This window comes from Somniosus microcephalus, unplaced genomic scaffold (assembly GCF_052327205.1).
Source record: "Somniosus microcephalus isolate GS21.2 unplaced genomic scaffold, FLI_Smic_1.0 unresolved_chr1, whole genome shotgun sequence".
NCBI classification, from domain to species: domain Eukaryota; kingdom Metazoa; phylum Chordata; class Chondrichthyes; order Squaliformes; family Somniosidae; genus Somniosus; species Somniosus microcephalus.
The window spans coordinates 132,662,220-132,681,020 of record NW_028225179.1 but is presented as its reverse complement, the minus strand read 5'-3'; the positions used below and the strand labels follow the sequence as shown (position 1 = coordinate 132,681,020).

General features: G+C 47.0%; 1 protein-coding gene across 2 annotated transcripts; it reads right to left on the bottom strand.

Moving 5' to 3' along the window:
• Positions 1–3,250: 3,250 nt before the first annotated feature.
• On the bottom strand, positions 3,251–18,036 carry LOC147095867 (zinc-binding protein A33-like). Of its 2 annotated transcripts, XM_085974874.1 has the most exons (7): positions 17,936–18,036; positions 17,393–17,858; positions 17,207–17,302; positions 16,881–17,114; positions 12,191–12,213; positions 11,976–12,091; positions 3,251–10,344 (listed from the first exon to the last, which is right to left on the bottom strand). In XM_085974874.1, the coding sequence occupies exons 1-7, from the start codon at positions 18,034–18,036 to the stop codon at positions 9,794–9,796; spliced, it is 1,587 nt and encodes a 528-aa protein (XP_085831000.1). In that variant the 3' UTR covers positions 3,251–9,793. The 2 variants fall into 2 exon arrangements, with proteins under 2 accessions (XP_085831000.1, XP_085830999.1); XM_085974873.1 differs by lacking the exon at positions 17,936–18,036 and having other exon boundaries at positions 17,393–17,840.
• Between the last annotated feature and the right edge of the window lie 765 nt (positions 18,037–18,801).

The window sequence follows — 18,801 nt, the reverse complement described above, 5'->3', positions numbered from 1 at the left end:
GAAGGTGGGGGGGGGATGTTGAAGGTGGGGGAGGGGATGTTGAAGGTGGGGGAGGGCGGGGATGTTGAAGGTGGGGGAGGGAGAGGATGATAAAGGTGGGGAGGGAGGGGATGTTGAAGGTGGGGGAGGGGATAATAAAGGTGGGGAGGGAGGGGATGTTGAAGGTGGGGGAGGGGATGTTGAAGGTGGAGGAGGGAGGGGATGTTGAAGGTGGGGGAGGGAGGGGATGATAAAGGTGGGGGAGGGGATGTTGAAGGTGGGGGAGGGCGGGGATGTTGAAGGTGGGGGAGGGGATGTTGAAGGTGGGGGAGGGAGGGGATGTTGCAGGTGGGGGAGGGGATGTTGAAGGTGGGGGAGGGAGAGGATGATAAAGGTGGGGAGGGAGGGGATGTTGAAGGTGGGGGAGGGAGGGGATGTTGATGGTGGGGGAGGGAGGGGATGTTGAAGGTGGGAGAGGGGATGTTGAAGGTGGGGGAGGGAAGTGATGTTGAAGGTGGGGGAGGGAGGGGATGTTGAAGGTGAGGGAGGGAGGGGATGTTGAAGGTGGGGGAGGGAGGGGATGTTGAAGGTGGGGGAGGGAGGGGATGGAGGGGATGTTGAAGGTGGGGGAGGGGATGTTGAAGGTGGGGGAGGGAAGTGATGTTGAAGGTGGGGGAGGGAGGGGATGTTGAAGGTGAGGGAGGGAGGGGATGTTGAAGGTGGGGGAGGGAGGGGATGTTGAAGGTGGGGGAGGGAGGGGATGGAGGGGATGTTGAAGGTGGGGGAGGGGATGTTGAAGGTGGGGGAGGGAGGGGATGTGAAGGTGGGGGAGGGAGGGGATGGAGGGGATGTTGAAGGTGGGGGAGGGGATGTTGAAGGTGGGGGAGGGAAGTGATGTTGAAGGTGGGGGAGGGAGGGGATGTTGAAGGTGAGGAGGGAGGGGATGTTGAAGGTGGGGGAGGGAGGGGATGTTGAAGGTGGGGGAGGGAGGGGATGGAGGGGATGTTGAAGGTGGGGGAGGGGATGTTGAAGGTGGGGGAGGGAGGGGCTGTTGAAGGTGGGGGAGGGAGGGGATGTTGAAGGTGGGGGAGGGGATGTTGAAGGCGGGGGAGGGAGGGGATGTTGAAGGCGGGGGAGGGAGGGGATGTTGAAGGCGGGGGAGGGAGGGGATGTTGAAGGCGGGGGAGGGAGGGGATGTTGAAGGCGGGGAGGGAGAGGCTGTTGAAGGTGGGGGAGGGAGGGGATGTTGAAGGTGGGGGTGGGAGGGGATGTTGAAGGTGGGGGAGGGAGGGGGTGTTGAAGGTGGGGGAGGGAGGGGATGTTGAAGGTGGGGAGGGAGGGGATGTTGAAGGTGGGGGAGGGAGGGGATGTTGAAGGTGGGGGAGGGAGGGGATGTTGAAGGTGGGGGAGGGAGGGGATGTTGAAGGTGGGGGAGGGAGGGGATGTTGAAGGTGGGGGAGGGAGGGGATGTTGAAGGTGGGGGAGGGAGGGGATGTTGAAGGTGGGGGAGGGAGGGGATGTTGAAGGTGGGGGAGGGGATGTTGAAGGTGGGGGAGGGCGGGATGTTGAAGGTGGGGGAGGGCGGGGATGTTGAAGGTGGGGAGGGGATGTTGAAGGTGGGGGAGGGAAGTGATGTTGAAGGTGGGGGAGGGAGGGGATGTTGAAGGTGAGGGAGGGAGGGGATGTTGAAGGTGGGGGAGGGAGGGGATGTTGAAGGTGGGGGAGGGAGGGGATGGAGGGGATGTTGAAGGTGGGGGAGGGGATGTTGAAGGCGGGGGAGGGAGGGGATGTTGAAGGCGGGGGAGGGAGGGGATGTTGAAGGTGGGGGAGGGAGGGGATGTTGAAGGTGGGGGAGGGAGGGGATGTTGAAGGTGGGGGAGGGGATGTTGAAGGCGGGGGAGGGAGGGGATGTTGATGGCGGGGGAGGGAGGGGATGTTGAAGGCGGGGGAGGGAGGGGATGTTGAAGGCGGGGAGGGAGGGGATGTTGAAGGCGGGGGAGGGAGGGGATGTTGAAGGTGGGGGAGGGAGGGGATGTTGAAGGTGGGGGAGGGAGGGGATGTTGAAGGTGGGGGAGGGGATGTTGAATGTGGGGGATGGAGCGGATGTTGAAGGTGGGGGAGGGAGGGATGTTGAAGGTAGGGAGGGAGGGGATGGTGAAAGTGGCGGGGGAGGGTATGTTGAAGGTGGGGGAGGGAGGGGTAGTTGAATTATTTATATGCAGAGTCATTTGTGATTTATATTGGGGTACAGTAGTCAGTTTTTTGGTAAATTGTGAAAAAATACACATTGAACATCTTTTCAGATGTGCCTATTGGTGTCCTTGCACCCAAAACAACCAGATTAATTTTTGGAGCCTCCTCGAAGGCCTGCAAACGAGCACAATTAGTGGAAACTCCCTCTGGTGATTAATTCATCCTGGGGGCCTGGCCGGTCTTGTGGGTGGGTCCCACTTCCAGCGCAATGTTTTTTAAACCAGTGCAAAAGATCACGGAAGACTGATTTGTGCTGCATGTCATTTGTGCTTAAAACTCCATGATGTTTTGCACAGGTTATGCCGATTCGGGCGAATTGTGCCAAAAAGACCAGCGCAACCAATGAGTAACTGCAGGCCACAAAATGAACAAAGGATGTAGGAAATCTAAAGCAGCGAGAACCCTAAGGCAAAGGGGAGAAAATGGCAGAAATGGGTAACATAAAACATCCAGAGAGAAAGTTTGAATTAAACTAAAAGATAAGTTGCTGGCAAAATACAGCGGACCAGTGAAGAGACAGACAGGTGAGGAGGGAGGGCACAGCCTACCTCCACCAGTACTGTGGTCTGACCAAGGATTCCACCAACCCAAACGCCAACCTGTCTCCCCCTTCCCTGGACACCAAGAGAACCCACTCCCCGCCCCTCCCTGAATATATCTGGGGATATCTGCTCCCTGATTGATTTATTCAGCTCTCTAACGTGCATTTTCCATACTTAACCTGTGGATTCCAAATACCAGTTTTACTCCATCGATTTCCCCACCCAAAAATAAGGTCCAATTATTGGGAGACAGTAAATGAAAGTGCAGTTAAATGAAAAGTGTTGCGTACAGTGATGAGTTGTGAGCCCAGCATCATTCTGTCCGAAGTAAACCAGCAGTGAGTGCACTGGATTGTTAGTGAACCGTTAACCTTTTTCTCTCCACTTTCGATATTTGCAGCTCAGCACTTTGCGAGCAGGAAGGAGTTGCCTATAGGCAGGAAGAACAAGAGATTTACCACAAATAACAGCATTGCTCACCAGCTCACACACTTCTTTATTGTATTGGTTCACACCTTGAGCACAACATAATTCCAAGTGTACAGAGTCTGAGTGAGTATACAGAGAAAAACATAGAAGTTACAACATGGACACAGACCAGTTGACAGAACCAGTCCATGTCAGCATTTACCCTCTACCAAAACCAGTAATTCCATTCACATTTAACCGTCCTGTTCCCAAATCCCTTCAACCCCTTTTTCTTCCTCTCTCTCTCTGCAGTAGAACCTTGAATGTTGACGTAGTTTCTGCCTCAGCCACTAACACTGCCAGTGAATTCCACAGCCTCATGACTCTCTGTGTAAAGAGGTTTCTCCTGCTCCCTGTTCTAAATCTATTACATTAATCTTTGATCTATCGCCCCTTGTTCTTGACCCCTCAACCACTGCAAACAGTCTGCTTCTACCTACCCTGTCCCATCCTTTCATCATTTTAAGCATTTCTATCATGGGACTATGAAATAGTGGCAATAACAGAGACCTGGGTGAAAGAAGGGAATGATTGGGAACTTAATATTACTGGCTATTGGGTGTATATGATAGGCCACAAAGTAGTGTAAAGGAGATAGAGGAGCATATTTTCAGGCAAATTACAGATGGATGCAAGAAATATAGAGTAATGATAATGGGGGAATTCAATTTCCCTAATATAGATTGGGATAGTGACAGTGTAAAGGGCAAAGAGGGGGAGGATTTCCTGAAATGTGTACAAGAGAACTTTCTTGATCAATGTATTTCCGGCCCAATGAGGAAGGAAGCAGTGCTGGATCTAGTTCTGGGGAATGAAGTGGGACAAGTGAAGCATGTTTCAGTGGGGTGGGGAGGGGGGGGTGGTGGGTGGGGGCGGCATTTGGGGAATATTGATCATAATATGAACAGGTTTAGAATAATTATGGAAAAGAACAAGAAACAATTAAGCCTAAAAATACTTAACTGGAGAAGGGCTAATTTTAGTGAGTTTAAAAGGGATCTGGCCCAGGTGGATTGGAATCAAACATTGGTAGGCAAAAGAGTAATTGACCAATGGGAGACCTTCAAAGAGGAGATGGTTCAGGTCCAGAGTAGACACATTCCCACAAGAGGGAAAGGAAGGGCATCCAAAGCTAGAGCTCCCTGGATGACTTAATATAGAGATTAAAATGAAACAGTAAAAGCAGGCTTATGACAAATGTAAGGTTCTTATATATTAATGACCTAGACCTGGGTATACGGGGTATAATTTCAATGTTTCCAGATGGCACAAAACTTGGAAATGTGGAAAACAACGAGAAGGATAGAAACAGACTTCAGGAGGACATAGACAGACTGGTGAACAAGGACAGATGAAGATTAACTCAGAGAAGAGTGAAATGATAGATTTTGGTGGGAAGAATAAGGAGAGGCAATACAAACTAAATGCTACAATTATAAAGGGGCTGCAGCAACACAAAGACCTGGGGGTGTGTGTAAATAAATCATTGAAGGTGGCAGGACAAGTTGAGAAGGCTGTTGTAAAAGCATACGGGATCCTTGATTTTATTAATACAGCCATAGAGTACATAAGGAAGTTGTGCTAAACCTTTATAAAACACTGGTTAGGGCCTCAGCTAGAGTAATGTGTTCAATTCTGGGCACCACACTTTAGGAAGGATGTCAAGGCCTTACAGAGGGTGCAGAAGAGATTTACTAGAATGGTACCAGGGATGAAGGACTTCAGTTCTGTGGAGAGACTGGAGAAGCTCAATATTCCAGGGTATAGAATCTTCAGGCGAGACAGAGGCGGGGGTAAAAGAGGAGGGGGTGTCGCAATATTAATTAAGGAGTCAATTACTGTTGTAAGGAGGGATGATATATTAACAGGTTCCTCTAATGAGGCCATATGGATTGAACTTAAAAACAAAAAGGGGGCAAGCACTTTGCTGGGAGTGTACTATAGGCCCCCAAACAGTTAGGGGGAGATAGAGGAACTAATATGTAGGCAAATCTCAGAGAAGTGTGCAAATAATAGGGTAATAATAGTGGGGGATTTCAACTTCCCCAATATTAACTGGGATAGTCAGAGTGTGAAAGGCTTAGAGGGTGCAAAATTCTTAAAGTGCATCCAGGAGAGCTTTTTGAGCTAGCATGTAGAAAGTCCTACAAGAGAGGGGGCGGTACTGGACCTAATTCTAGGGAATGTGGCCGGGCAAGTGGTAGAAGTGTTACTAGGTGAGCACTTTGGTGACAGTGACCATAATTCGGTGAGATTTAAGGTAGTCATGGAAAAGGACAAGGATGGACCGGAAATAAAAGGTTCTAAATTGGGGGAAGGCCGATTTTAATATGATAAGGCAGGATCTGGCCAATGTGGACTGGGATCAGCTACTTGAAGGAAAATCCACATCGGAGCAATGGAAGTCTTTCAGAAAGGTAATTGAGAGAGTACAATGGCAAAATGTTCCCGTAAAGGTCAAGGGTGGGACCAACAAGCCCAGGGAACCTTGGATGTCAAGGGATATACGAGAATGGATTAGGAAAAAAAGGGCAGCTTTTGGCAGATACAAAGGACTAAAGACAGAGGAAGCTCTAGAGGAGTATAAAAAGTGCAGGGGGATACTTAAAAAAGAAATTAGGAGAGCGAGGAGGGGCCATGAAATAACACTGGCGAGCAAAATAAAGGAAAATCCTACGGTGTTTTATAAGTATATTAAGGGCAAGAGGATAACTAGGGAAAGAGTAGGGCCCATTAGGGACCAAAGTGGCAAGCTGTGTGTGGAGCCAGAAGATGTAGGTGGGGTTTTAAATGAATTTTTTGCATCTGTGTTCACTATGGAGAAGGACGATGTGGACACAGAAATCGGGCAGGGGGACTGTGATATACTTGAACATATTAGCATCGAGAGGGAGAAGGTACTAGCGGTTTTAGCAGGCTTAAAAGTGGATAAATCCCCAGGCCCGGACGAGATGTATCCCAGGCTGCTATGTGAGGCAAAGGAGGAGATTGCAGGGGCTCTGACACAAATTTTCAGAACCTCTCTGGCCAAAGGGGATGTGCCAGAGGACTGGAGAACAGCTAATGTAGTACCATTATTCAAGAAGGGTAGTAGGGATAAACCAGGGAATTACAGGCCAGTGAGCCTAACATCAGTGGTAGGGAAATTATTGGAAAAAATTCTGAGGGACAGAATTAATCTCCACTTGGAGAAGCAAGGATTAATTAGGGATAGCCAGCATGGCTTTGTCAAGGGAAGATCATGCCTGACCAATTTGATTGAATTTTTCGAGGGGGTGACTAGGTGTGTGGATGAGGGTAGTGCAGTGGATGTGGTTTACATGGATTTCAGTAAGGCTTTCGATAAAGTCCCGCACAGGAGACTGGTCAAGAAGGTAAGAGCCCATGGGATCCAGGGTGCCGTGGCACATTGGATCCAAAACTGGCTTAGTGGCAGAAGGCAGAGGGTGATGGTCGAAGGTTGTTTTTGTGACTGGAAGCCTGTGTTCAGTGGTGTACCGCAGGGATCGGTGCTGGGTCCCTTGCTGTTTGTGGTCTACATTAATTATTTGGATGTGAATATAAAAGGTATGATCAGTAAGTTCGCAGATGACACAAAAATTGGTGGGGTGGTAAATAGCGAGGAGGGAAGCCTCAGGCTACAGGACGATATAGATGGGTTGGTCAGATGGGCGAAACAGTGGCAAATGGAATTTAACCCTGAAAAGTGTGAGGTGATGCATTTTGGAGGGACTAACAAGGCAAGGGAATACACAATGAATGGTAAGACCCTAGGAAAGACAGAGGATCAGAGGGACCTTGGTGTGCATGTACATAGATCCCTGAAGGCAGCAGAACAGGTGGATAAGGTGGTTAAAAAGGCATATGGGATACTTGCCTTTATTAGCCGAGGCATATTAGCCTGCACATCTGCCAATGCACTTTATTGTGTTTATGTTTATGTATTACAAGCCAAATGAATGTTGAATGTTAAATGTCTTAATCAAAATGTACACTCTCGGGAGCCGCAAGCCTACATTTCGTTGTACTGCACTTGTGCAATAACAATGACAATAAAGTTGATTATTATTATTATTATAAGAGCAGGGAGGTTATGATGGAGCTGTACAAAACGCTGGTAAGGCCACAGCTGGAGTACTGTGTGCAGTTCTGGTCGCCACACTATAGGAAGGATGTGATTGCTTTGGAGAGGGTGCAGAGGAGATTCACCAAGATGTTACCTGGGCTGGAGCGCTTCAGCTATGAAGAAAGACTGGACAGGCTGGGGTTGTTTTCCTTGGAGCAGAGAAGGCTGAGGGGGGACCTGATTGAGGTGTACAAAATTATGAGAGGCATAGATAGGGTAGATAGAAAGGAACTTTTCCCCTTAGTAGATGGGTCAATAACAAGGGGGCATAGTTTCAAGGTATGGGGCAGGAGGTTTAGAGGGGATTTGAGGAAAAACTTTTTCATCCAGAGGGTGGTTGGAATCTGGAACTCACTGCCTGAAAGGGTGGTAGAGGCAGGAACCCTCACAACATTCAAGAAGCATTTGGATGAGCACTTGAAACGCCACAGCATACAAGGCTACGGATCAAGTGCTGGAAAATGGGATTAGAATAGACAGGGCCTGATGGCCGGCGCGGACACGATGGGCCGAAGGGCCTCTTTCTGTGCGGTATAACTCTATGACTCTATGACTATGACTAAGCTGGTGTTGTTCTCCTTCGCACAGAGAAGGTTAAGAGGAGATTTGATAGAGGTGTTCAAAATCATGAACGTTTTTCATAGAGTAAATAAGGAGAAACTGTTTCCAGTGGCAGAAGGGTCGGTAACCAGAGGACACAGATTTAAGGTGATTGGCTAAAGAACCAGAAGTGACATGAGGGAAAAAAGTTACACGGCGATATCATCATATTCTGGAAAGCACTGTCTGAAAGGGTGGTGGAAGCAGATTCAACAGTAACTTTTAAAAGGGAATTGTATAAATACTTTAATGGAAATACATTAAAGGGCGATGGGGAAAGAGCAGGGTAGTGGGACTAATTGGATAACTCTACCAAAGAGCCGGCACAGGCACGATGGGTCGACTGACCTCCTCTGTCTATGATTCTGTGTGTCCCACTGTTTGAGGAACGGAAACACTGATTCCTTACACCAAAGCCCAAGTTGGTCTGCCTACTTACCCTCCGTCTCCTCACTAGCACGTGGTACGGGTAGTATTTCAGGAAATACCACACTTGAAATTCCTCCATTAACTTTCTTCTACCCGACCATGATTTCTGGCCCCCTTCATAACAGAGGTCCCCCCCTCCTCCTCTAGGTACTGGGGTCTCCTCTACTACTCTGACCCCCAGTATGGTCTTCTCTAATGTCTCATCTATTAAAGCTTCTCCCTCCCTAATATTTTCATGCATGGCTATGTGCTTAGTAAGGCTGGTGACGACAACCTTGAGTGCACTGAGCAGCTCGCAGTTTAAACTCTCCTGAATCTAGGGCTGGGAGGCAAAATCTCACATTTCCACAATGTACAAAGTAATCCTTTCCTGTGCAACTTCAGAGTTTCAATCCTGAGTTAAAAAATTACATTTTGTCCCTCGGTTAATGTACTTAGCAGATCCCACCACCTCTACACCGAATTCCCACTCCCACCAAATTCCCATTGTCCAAGTCCTCACTCTGTCCCCAGCTCACTCCATTACCAGCTCACTCTGCTGTGCTCTCAGCTCCTTATTACTCTACATTGTAAGTTCATGTTCCTTGCTCTCTAAGGCCATAAGTCTTACTGTAAGGTTACTGATTAACACACAGTTTTCAGATCTCTTCCTCCCTCTATTGTATCTGGACTCCCTCATTTGTGACCATCCCACAACAAACACATCTCATGGTGTGCATCTTCATCAACCTTCTCTCGGCAGTTTTCCTTTCTTATATTTCTCCCATTGCCCCCTTTCCTACATTACAACAGCGACTACACTTCAGAACTGCTTCAATGGCTGTAAAGCGCTTTGGGACATTCTGAGGTCGTGTGAGGTGCTATATAAATGCAAGCCTCTCTTTTTTGTTTAACTGATTTAAAAACCCTTTGTTCCTTTTTGATTTTACTTCTTATCTCGTGTCCCCTTTTACTTTTTGCTTCCCTCGGGTATTATTTAATGTGCCGTGTCTCGGATGGTCCTCTTTGTCATGTACTTCCCACTGGTGTTCTACCTCACCCTAGTTCCTCTCTCCTTCCCCTCTTTACCTTTTCTTCCCATCTTGAGTCTGTGGTTCCCGTGGTGTATTTCTGCCCATGTTTAAATTCTCTCTGTCTCTGGGCCCCGATGATTCTCGATGTTTTTGAGGTTTTTAATTAAATTTTACAGGAGTCTCTGGAGCAGTTGCCATGAGTTTGTTCCACTGCACCAATTAAACAAACAAATATCACCAACAAGACATTGTCACTCGGTTGTAGCCGCCCTGACCTCAGGTGACATTGGGACCATCCGCACCACCTGTGACTGAGACCGACGCCCATCAGTTTGCAGCTGGCAGGAGGCAGGTAGGCGGTGTGAAATTATGGGATGGAGCTGTTAGTGACCTTTCACCCCGCAGATTGTCAGCGGGGCGGAGTTTTTCCCGCCATCACTCAGTCCCGGACAAAAGAAGGGAAAGAGTCTCTCAGTGAAAGTGAGGGTGAAGGTGTGGAGATGGGACATGTTGTCAGCATTGTAAAATGACACCTGTCCGCCCTCATAGTCCATGAACACCCCGATCTTCCGGGGATCCCCGCTCGGGGTGAGGGGGGTCCGTGAGGGGGAGGTGAGGGCAAAATAGCCATTTCCGGGCAGCAGCCACACAGTCCAGTATCCGGTCTCAGGTGTCAGTGTGATTTCCCCTTCCCTGTTGACAGACTCTCGGGCCAGTCCCAGACCCCAGCGTGTCTTGTTCCCCACCTCCACCTCCCAGTAGTGTCTCCCTGATGTAAATCCCTCCGATCCCAGGATATAGATATAGGAATCAAACCTCTCCGGGGTGTCAGGGAGCTCCTGCAGTTTGTTTCCGTCTCTCACACTGGTCCGGCCCTCAGACACGATGAGCCAGGGGTGGGCTGTGTTCGGATCCAGAGTCAGAGAGGCTGGAGCTGGGGGAAAGTTACAATAACAAAGTGAGCGGTTTAGTTTGTTGCTGTGATTTATTCAAACACTTTCCCTTTTTAAAGTGGCCATTCGGGGGATTCCCGGGAACTGCGGTGTTTTTAAAGGGCTCCAGGTTCTGTTATTGGAATCTGCTCTGACCTGGGGGTTTACGCTCCTGGGGTCGCTCTGACCTCTGCTGCCCACTGCGATCCGACCAGGAACTCTGCGGCCCCCCGGTCCCCTGCTGTTCTCAGCGGCTGCAGAGTGACCCAGGGACCTTCAGAAACACACAAGGAATCGGCGCCAGAGGCTACGGCGGGGCTTCCAAACGGGGGAGGGGGAAAAAAGTACAGACACCGGAAGGAAAGAGAGAAGGGAAGGGGAAAAAGGCAAAAGAAGTAAAAGAATGGGAACTGCTGCAGACGGGAAGAGAGAACCCAGAGGAGGAGGGAAACTAACTATTAAAAAAATCACGATATCCGTAAATCTCAATAGACTCCAACACACAATCAGCCAAAACTAAACTGATCGACATAACAGGACAGGTGGAAGCGGCATTTCTACAGGAGACCCTCCTCATCGCCCTCAGAACACACCAGGTTTATGAGTGCGTGGGTGGGACAAATGCTGGCCGCCTTCTCCTCAGCCAAGAGCAGAGGACAGTCACACTAATCACCAGCAACCTCCCCATTACTCTGGAGGCACACATTCCTGGAGAACGAGGCCGCTCCAACCTAGTGAAATATGTTTAACAGGACAACCCAAAGTGATACTTCAGTTCAGTGTCCCGAATGAGGTGTCCCCGCATCAGCATTCCTCACACTCACCCCACCTATGGACCACAGAGGAACCAGGAGTGGAGACCCAGACTGTGCTCTTCACTCCAAACAGGACAAGCTCCCAGCGGACACTGGACACGGGGACAAGCAGTCGGAGCAATCCGAGATCAAAGTAGTGTCCTGGGCCTAGAGGATGTATGGCGGGCCCACACCCCAAAGAGAAGGAATTCACCTTCTACTTGAACCGACACAAGACACATGCCAGGATCGGCTACTCCTCCCTGAAGCATCCCATCTATCCCGCATACCCTGTTGTGATAGGAGGTAAACAGGACTTGCACCAATTAAACTCCACTCAGTCCTTGGAGCCTCACACCTTCCCTCTGACATGACTCAAGAGTTCCTGCCTATCTAGGCGAAGCTCATCGCCTCACATATAACCTAGGGTGGAAAATGCTTGACTGATCTATTGCACACGGTCACTCTGGGCCCTAATCTCAGACACTGAGCTCCAATCTGGCAAAACCACACCAACTGACGCCCACCCTACCAAATTTTACAAGGCCACAATACCGGAGCTTTCTCCCCTCCGGCTGAACCTCCTGCACCCTGTACTGGAGACACTGAACCAGATACTCTGAAATTCATCACAATCATGTCAATACATAAGCAAAGTAAGGTAATCCCCACATGGTCACCATACACACTCCTTAATGCTGACTGTAAAATATTGGCCAAGATCCTGACCTCCAGACTAGACACGGACGTCAGTGATCATTTAATCTGGGGTCTGGAAGCCGGTTTCGACTCCTCTCATCTGGATTGATAAATCAGGAAAAGGAATATAAGAGTTTTACCGGGGTTAATGGCATCTATCATTTCTCTCCACGCTGTGTACTGTAAAGGGCCGTTGAACTTTCCGATCGACAACTTGTCATCTGCTAATGATGGTTTATAATAGTCCTCACCAGTCCTGTAAATATTAAACAGTTGATGTTATAAATTAACCATAAACTCTTTGCTGAGTTATTTTACTAAATTGTGCAGAGTTTCAGTAAACAGTGTGTCCTACCTCCTCTCCTGACACGTTTCCTCCTGAAACCAATAAAACACAAATCTGAGTTGACGGAGACAGACCGTCTATATCCGGACAGCAGAAATTACACCCGCATTGTGACAAGATGCTGATAATTCCGAATTCTCACTGCTGGGACCGCACAGCTAGAGGGAGGATATATTTGAAAGCCAGACAGCAGAAATTTCACCAAAAATTATTAAAAGCATCTGATAGAAAGAGGATGCAATTGGAAAATCTGATTTGTGGTCATGTTCTGGAACTGAACACCAGTCTCACTCAGAGACACAGTGACTCTCACACCCACCGCACCAGACACACCCACACACTCACACAATGTAACCTAAACTGGATTGTAATTTGAGCTCCAGGAGAATATTAACCTTTTGGGGTCACAGAAATAATTACAACCTATATATTGAGATCATGGCAACACGATCCCGGATCCTGCAGACCCGATCCTGAGCCGGTTAGTTTAGTTTTTTAACTATAAGTAAAATAAGGCTAGTCTAAGCTATGGCAGGGCAGTTTGTGTGTCTGCACTGCAGTATGTGGGAGTTTGTGGATGGCGAGACTGTCCCGAGCAAACATGTCTGCAGATGTCTCCATCTCGAATCTCTCCAGCTCAGAGTCATTGAGCTGGAGTGCGAGTTGGAGACACTCTGACACATAAGGGAGTAGGAGATATTTCTGGAAACTTTTATCCAGAATGCAGTCACACCCCAGAGGAAAGCAGCAGTTCAGGAATCGGGGGGGGGCGGTGACTATTAGGGAGCCGGGTAGCGGGGATTACGAGAGGTTGAGAAGGAGGTCCCGCAGACACTGGTCCTGTCCAACAGGTACGATGTACTCACTGCCTGTGATGATAAGGAGAAAGACTGCAGGCAGGACAGCCACAATGCAAACCAAGGCACTGTGGCTCAGAAGGCTGTCCAAGGGGTGATGAGCAGAATAGAAATGTGGTAGTAATAGGAGACTCTATAATTAGGGGGATAGATAGCATCCTCTGCAGCCAAGAACGAGAATCCCGAAGGGTGTTTTGCCTACTCAGTGCCAGCGTAAGGGATATCTCATGGCGGCTGGAGGGGAACTTGTAAAGGGAGAGGATAAATCCCGTTGTCGTGGTCCATGTTGGAACAAACGACGTAGGTAGGAACAGAGAGGAGGTCCTGCTGAAAGAGTTTCAGGAGTTAGGCATAAATTAGAAAGCAGGACCTCGAGGGTAGTAATCTGCATTATTGCCCGAGCCACGTGCAAATTGGCACAGAAGCAGACAGATCAGGAGAATTAACACGTGGCTCAAGGGCTGGTGTGGGAAAGAGGGGTTCCTTTTCATGGGACACTGGCACCAGTTCTGGGACAGGGAGGAGCTGTACCGATGGGACGGGATGGGATCTGTGTCCTAGTGGAAAGGGTAAATAGGGAGGTGGCAAAGGCTGTAAACTAGTAAGAGGTTGGGAGGGAACTACAAGAAACGTAAGCAGCTTAAAAATAAACAAACCAGGAAAAGTGAGCATAGGAAAGAATAAAGTAAGGGAGGACATTGCCGGCAATGGAGCAAATAGAGTTATAGAACAGGAGTCTAAAAAGATGGTTAAACATAAAGTGAGAGGAAATCCTATTAAAAATGAGTTAAACTGTTTGTACAGCAATGTACATAATGTCCATAATAAAACAGGGGAGTTGGAGGCAATCATGCGTTGGGATGAACCAGACATAGTAGGGATTACTGAGACAAGGCTACAGAAACATCAGGACTGGGAATTAAACATTGCAGGGTATAACATATTTAGAAAAGATAGAGAGGGAAAAAGGGGAGGTGGAGTAGCTGTACTTATTAGAAATGGCAGCAGAAATAATTGACGCAGATATCAGCAAGACAAAAATAGAATCCATATGGATAGAGATAAAAGATAATAAAGGATCAATCACACTAATAGGCGTAGTCTACAGACCACTTAATAGTGGAAGGGAGGTGGAGGAAGAAATATACATATAAATTAGAGAAATTAGTAAAAAACATAAAATAATAATCATGGGGGATTTCAACTACCCCGATATTAATTGGACAGAAGAGGTTGGTAAAGGGGATAAGGGAATGGAGTTCCTACAATGTGTACAGGACTCCTTTCTAACCCAATATGTAGAAAACCCAACAAGGAAGGATTCAATATTGGATTTAGTAATGGGGAATGAGCCAGAGCAGATAAGAAAAGTAAAAGTATGGGAACACATAGACAACACAGTGACCATAATACAATACGCATTAAGATGATAATAGAGAAGGACATAGGTATGACAAAAACCAGGTTAATAGATTGGAGAAAAGCTGATTTTGAGGGGCTGAGAATAGAACTTTGGAAGATAAAATGGGCAACAATATCGGCAAACTACGATGTAGAACGACAATGGGAAACATTTAAAACGGTGTTCAACAGAGAGTGGGAAAAATATATTCCGTTAAAAGGAAAGAACAACCTAAACACTAATGAGACTCCTTGGCTGAATAAAGACATAAGGGAACAATTGGAGTAAGGAAAGAGCCATACATTAAGTACATAGGCAGCAGAGGAGTGCATGATAAGAGAGAATACAAAGGGATTAGGAGAGAAGTCAAAAAAACAATTTGAAAGGCAAAGAGGAACTATCAAATTAATTTATCAAGGAACATAAAACAAAATAGTAAAATATTTTACAGGCACATCAATAAAAAAAAGGAAGTTTGGGATGGGAATAGGGCCATTAAGGGATAAACAGGATAATACCACAGGTAACGATAGGGAAATCGCAGAAGTATTAAATCATTATTTTGCTTCAGTATTTACCATGGAAATAGAACAGGTGAACTTAACATTGGATGATGAGAAACGAGATAAGTGCACTTAAAATTAAAAAAGGGGATATATTAAATAAACTAATCAAACTCAAAGAGGATAAAACCCCTGGTCCGGATGGATTGCATCCACGCATTTTAAAAGAATCTAGGGAAGAGATAGCATAGGCATTACTACACATATTTAATAATTCGTTTGAAAAAGGTGTAGTGCCAGAGGACTGGCAGATAGCTAACGTAATACCTATATTTAAGAAGGGGGATAGAACATGTCCAGGGAATTATAGACCAGTCGGTGGTAGGAAAAGTAATGGAATCCCTACTAAAGGAGAGAATAGAAGAACATCTAGAAACGAAAAGTATAATAATGAATAGTCAGCATGGATTTCAAAAGGGATAATCTTGCTTGACCAACCTTATTGAATTTTTTGAAGAGGTAACAGAGAGAGTAGACAATAGTAATACAGTAGATGTAATTTATCTAGATTTTCAAAAGGCCTTCGATAAGGTGCCACATAATAGACTGATGAGTAAGGTCAGAGAATGCGGAGCCAGGGGACAAGTAGCAGAATGGATTGCTAGCTGGCTTCAAGACAGAAAGCAGAGAGTGGGAGTAAAGGGTAGCTATTCACAGTGGCAGAAGGTGGGTCGTGGTGTTCCACAAGGATCAGTGCTGGGACCACTGCTGTTCACAATTTACATTAACGATTTAGACTTTGGAATCAAAAACAAAATTTCTAAATCTGCGGATGATACTAAATTGTCAATATTGAGGAGGACTGCAACAAATTACAGGAAGACATTAATAAACTTGCAGAATGGGCAAATAATTGGCAAATGAACTTCAACACAGATAAATGTGAGGTATTACATTTTGGTAGGAAGAATAGGGAGGTCACTTATCACTTGGAGGGTGCGAGTCTAGGTGGGGAGGAGGAACAAATACACAGATCACTAAAAGTAGCGACACAGGTTAACAAGGCCATTAAAAAATCAAACCAAGCACTAGGGTTTATTTCTAGAGGGATAGAATTGAAAAGTAGGGAAGTTATGCTAAACCTGTATCAAACCTTGGTTAGACCACACTTAGAGTACTGCGTGCTGTTCTGGTTGCCATATTATAAAAAAGATAAAGAGGCACTTGAGAGGGTGCAGAGAAGATTTACAGGGATGACCAGAAAGGCAAGGGTATAAATATCAGGAAAGGATGTACAGGCTGGGTCTCTTTCCTCTTGAAAAAAGGCTGAGGGTTGACCTCATAGAGATCTTTAAAATTCTGAAAGGTTTTGATAAAGTGGATACAGAGAGAACGTTTCCACTTGTGGGGAAGAGCATAACTAGAGCCCATCAATATAAGCTAGTCATCGAGAAATCCAATAGGGAATTCAGAAGAAACCTCTTTACCCAGAGAGTGGTGAGAATGTGGAACTCGCTACCACAGGGAGTGGTTGAAGCGAATAGTATAGATGCATTTAAGGGGAGGCTGGACAAACATATGAGGGAGAAGGGAATAGAGGGTTACGCTGATAGATTTAGATGAGGAAAGAGGAGGAGGATCGAGTGAAACATAAACCCCAGCATGGACTGGTTGACCGAATGGCCTGTTTCGGTGCCTATTTCCTGTGTAATCCTTTGTAAAGTTAATTATCTGAGTATTGCAGCGAACTTGCTCAGGAAGCCCCTGAACCAAAGGGTTCGGGAGCTCAGTAACAATGAAACTATGTAAAAACAGCAGACCCGCCCGGAATAGACAAAAGTCAGTTTAAATCAGTTTTGAATTTTTCAGCAAATGCTGCATTTATTTCAACATTGTCATCGCTTATTCTGCAACTAACACCGCAATATAATCCTCACCTTCAGAAATATCAGCCCGTCTTGTTGCTCCATCTGTTTCTGCAACTTTGAAAGCTTCTCCTGAATAGTATTTAAATTCTCTTGAATTTCTCGAAGGTTTTTCTCCATTGTTTCCACAATCCTCTGCTCTTCTCCCCTGAGATCTCCGATTAACCGCTGCTCTTTCTCAGTCAGAATCTGGTGCATTTCAGCAAACTCGGATGTGATGCGGGTTTGCAGACTGCTGGACTGCTCCTACCAAATGAAATGTCAAAAGTAATCATGTACCGCGATAGAGGGAACAAAACTAACCGAGGTCCCAGAAAATCAGCACGGGGAGACCTCACCCTAACTTCGGAAATCCGCCGTTTCTGGTTCCGTTCCGTTTCCAGAACCGCCGATTTGTTCTCTGTGAGAGATTCTAAAGAGGATTTCAGCTGATCCTGGGATTGGGAGAGAAAATCACAGAATGAAAGGGCTGGACTGTGGAAATGTGATAAAATAACCAGGTGATAAAATCTGTTCCATTTTACCTTGTAGATTTCAACAGCTTCTTTAATCGACATGAAGTTGTGGGATTTGTGTTCCCGCGCAACGATACAAGTGTAACAGATCAGTTTCTTGTCAGTTTCACAAAACAGCTTCAGTTCCTCCTGATGTTCCTCACAGTGAAGTTTATTTTCCTTCTCTTTCGGATCCAGGTTTAATTTTCGAGCTTTCTCCGCCAGTCTGGCTAAGGCCCGACTGGTCCTGAGGTTTCTTTCCGGAAACTCCTCTCTACATTCCGGGCAGGAGTTTCTCTCCTTTTCCCAACACCGTGTGATACAGGAGCGGCAGAAGTTGTGCCCACACTCCAGTGAAACCGGATCGGTGAAGAATTCAAGACAAATGGGACAATTTACCTCCTCGGTCCAACTCTCGTGCTGCTGCCTGGAAGCCATGTCCACGCTCAGCACTTCCTGATTCAACCCGCTTTCAGTTTCGGTGTTACCGAGCTCCCGAACACCTTCGGCTCAGCGATTTCCCGAGCAAGTTCACTGCAATACTCGGAGAATTAAATTCCTCCTTTAAACCCCAGCCGGATCCCGTCAATAGGTGTCGCTGTTGGACAATATTTCTCAACCAAGGATTTTTGTAGGTTTCCTGAAAAAGATTTTGTTGCGGGAAAACCGCACATTTGCTTTCTGTACAGTGAAGGGCCGCATTAAACAAACCGACTGACTCCGTGCACCAGTTTAATGTTGTCTGGAGCCGGGAAACTCGCTCTAAAGGTGTAGAAATAATTGCTCTGATCCCAAATGTTTTGCAGATGATGTGAAGATGTCAGAAACTGTGATAATTATCCTGGGTTTGTTAAAATATTTAATTGCACCATACATTTACATGCGTTTTATTAGAGTTTATTGATTTAAAATGCATTGGAGGGGATGTGCCGTAATGTTGCTCCACATGTTGGCCCGGATTTGAAGTTTGCAGCCACCTCTGGTCATATTTCAGGCCCGGGCAATTTGAAAGTGAGGGGTGGGCGAACTGGGCGGAGTCTCGCTGAATTCCCGGGGAGGAGGGCGCATCGGGTGTGGGGAAGAAGGCAGCCTCCTAACTGTGGAAACACATTCTTGTGCTCAATTCTCACTACAGCTGGCGGTGCCCGGGCACGGCCGCGCTACAGGAGCGCTTGTACAGGCCTCCAACTATCCAATCCCTAAAGCCCCTCTCTTTATCCGCGCAGATGTTGATCAGAGCAGCCACCGTTATCCGTGCAGATGTTGGTGTTTGCTTCCTACAGCTGGCGACTGCCCCCATTAAACCCCGAATGACTGTATCCCCCTCTCTTCAATGGTGCAGATCCTGGTGTGAGCTCCTTACAACCGGATCCGCCACAATTATCTGCCAAGTACATCGCGGAACAATCCACTCTGCATCAACCGAGCGGGACCGAGTG

What these genes read in the sequence shown, in the direction of transcription:
- LOC147095867 (XM_085974874.1), bottom strand. Translation starts at nt 18,036, where the DNA reads ATGTGCGGTTTTCCCGCAACAAAATCTTTTTCAGGAAACCTACAAAAA. An exon ending in ACGGGCTGATATTTCTGAAG is followed by an intron (nt 12,214 to 16,880) that starts GTGAGGATTATA and finishes TATTGGTTTCAG; the next exon opens with GAGGAAACGTGTCAGGAGAG. An exon ending in GAAACGTGTCAGGAGAGGAG is followed by an intron (nt 12,092 to 12,190) that starts GTAGGACACACT and finishes TAATATTTACAG; the next exon opens with GACTGGTGAGGACTATTATA.